Raw genomic sequence first — 1746 nt, 5'->3', positions numbered from 1 at the left:
TGGAAAATGTCCCTTCCCAAAACCATCCCTGGACCTTCTCTACTTGCCCTTTGTGTCCAGGACAATGTTTTCAAGTGGTATCGTATCAATTTTGGCCCTTATTCTCCAAATCCAGTCACCAGGATTTCTCAAATGAAGAGTATGCAGGGACAGGGCATTTACCTACCTTAAAATAACAGTATAAAGCAGTTGGAATTCTCTCGGTGCCTGAGAGGGCTCCTGCCAGGCATATTAATGAATTAATTAATTTATTTATCCCGAGGCTCCATCGGTTTCATCTGAGAGGCAGCAGATTTTAACCGTCCCACCAGCTCTAAAGGATGAAGGCAAGTTAAGAAGGCACCCACAACAGGAATGCGAGAATTCCTGGAGATTTTGCCACAGGGAAAAGAGTTTCCTTTGGGGGTATTAAAGCTCTTGAACCAAATCAAAGGTAAAACTCTGCCAAAGGATTGTGCCTGTAAATAAAACCACGCAAAGCAGCACGACCCTTGCTGTGCACAGACTCCTCCAAAAATACAGTTTTATTGGGGTGAAATACAAGAAGACACTTTTATGTGGATACTAAAAAAAAAAAAATTAAAAGTTAAAAGCTCTGTTCCGTAGCTGTTTGCAGTCACAGAAGCTCTGCCCTTGTGCTTGGCTGGAATTTCTCCTTTTTCTGCAATTTCCCGCTGATGGACACTGATTCCTCGCCTGAAGCATCGCCCAGAGAACCACAGAGCCACGGATCCAACCCCAGACGCGCTCCAAACCACGGAGAACAACCAGAAACACACCCAGCACTAGAAAACTCGGCTTTGAACCAGGGGAAGGAGATGCAGGAGGAAAAAGCCGTCCCGTGCCGCGTGTCGGAGGGACTGCCGATCCCGCTGGGCAGGCAGCAGGGAGGATGAATCCAGAGCGGCTCCAGGGAATCCCCTCACCTGATGCCAGCCACAGGCACCTGCTGCTGCTTGCGGATCTTGTTGAAGAGCTCCATGTACTGCACCATGGTGTCCCCGGGGCTGTACACGCTGTCGTGCTTGGCCCCGAACACCGACGGGATCCCGGGCGTGTGGCTGCCCATGAAGCTCTGCATGAACTCCATGAGCAGGTTCCAGCAGTCGTTGGCGATCACACAGGGGCAGTATTCCACCTGGGAATGCAGCCCACAGCCCTGGAGCTGGCGGAAGGGGCAGCGCCCTGCTCCCTGCCTGGCTAAGGGGCGTGCTTTCCACGAAAACATCCCAGAACGTTCATCACGTAACACGGAGGGGTAACCTCATCCAACCTGGCCTGGCCCCAGCGACAGGCAGCTTCTCTGGGCAACCTGTGCCAGGGCCTCCCCACCCTCCCAGCCAAGAATTCCTTCCCAATCTCCCATCTCACCCTGCCTTCTGGCAGTGTGAAGCCATTCCTGCTTGTCCTGCCCCTCCAGGACCTTGTAAATAGCGTCTCTCCATCTCCCCTATCAGCTCCCTTCAGGCACTGGACTGCCACAATTCGGTCACCCCTAAACCTTCCTCCTCTGTCCTCCCACGTGGAATTTCCCTGCGTGTCCCTGTGCTGCCCACCCTTCCCAGAGGCCCCTCACCTCCACGGATATGCCCCTGGCGCTGGGCCCCATGGTGACGGTGCCCAGTTTCACCAGGAAGTCGCAGTACTGGTAGCGGGTGCCGCGGCTCTCGATCTTGTTGGCCTTGGCGTTCTGGAAGAAGCCCTTGAGCTTCACCATGAGGGTGTCAAAGTTGGCGTCGGCCACGA

General features: G+C 53.8%; 1 protein-coding gene across 1 annotated transcript; it reads right to left on the bottom strand.

Moving 5' to 3' along the window:
- Window positions 1-508: 508 nt before the first annotated feature.
- Window positions 509-1744, bottom strand: LOC114067513 (mediator of RNA polymerase II transcription subunit 20; the record flags this gene model as incomplete). Its single annotated transcript, XM_027903028.1, has 2 exons — window positions 509-1138; window positions 1577-1744. Coding segments are annotated over 2 exons (384 nt in total), but the record flags the coding sequence as incomplete, so codon positions are not given.
- Between the last annotated feature and the right edge of the window lie 2 nt (window positions 1745-1746).

The sequence above is a fragment of the Empidonax traillii genome, unplaced genomic scaffold (assembly GCF_003031625.1).
Source record: "Empidonax traillii isolate 1590-97213 ecotype Southwest subspecies unplaced genomic scaffold, ASM303162v1 scaffold925:size245191, whole genome shotgun sequence".
Classification (NCBI taxonomy): Eukaryota; Metazoa; Chordata; class Aves; order Passeriformes; family Tyrannidae; genus Empidonax; species Empidonax traillii.
The sequence above is the reverse complement of the archived record's forward strand: the minus strand, read 5'-3'. Positions and strand labels throughout refer to the sequence as shown.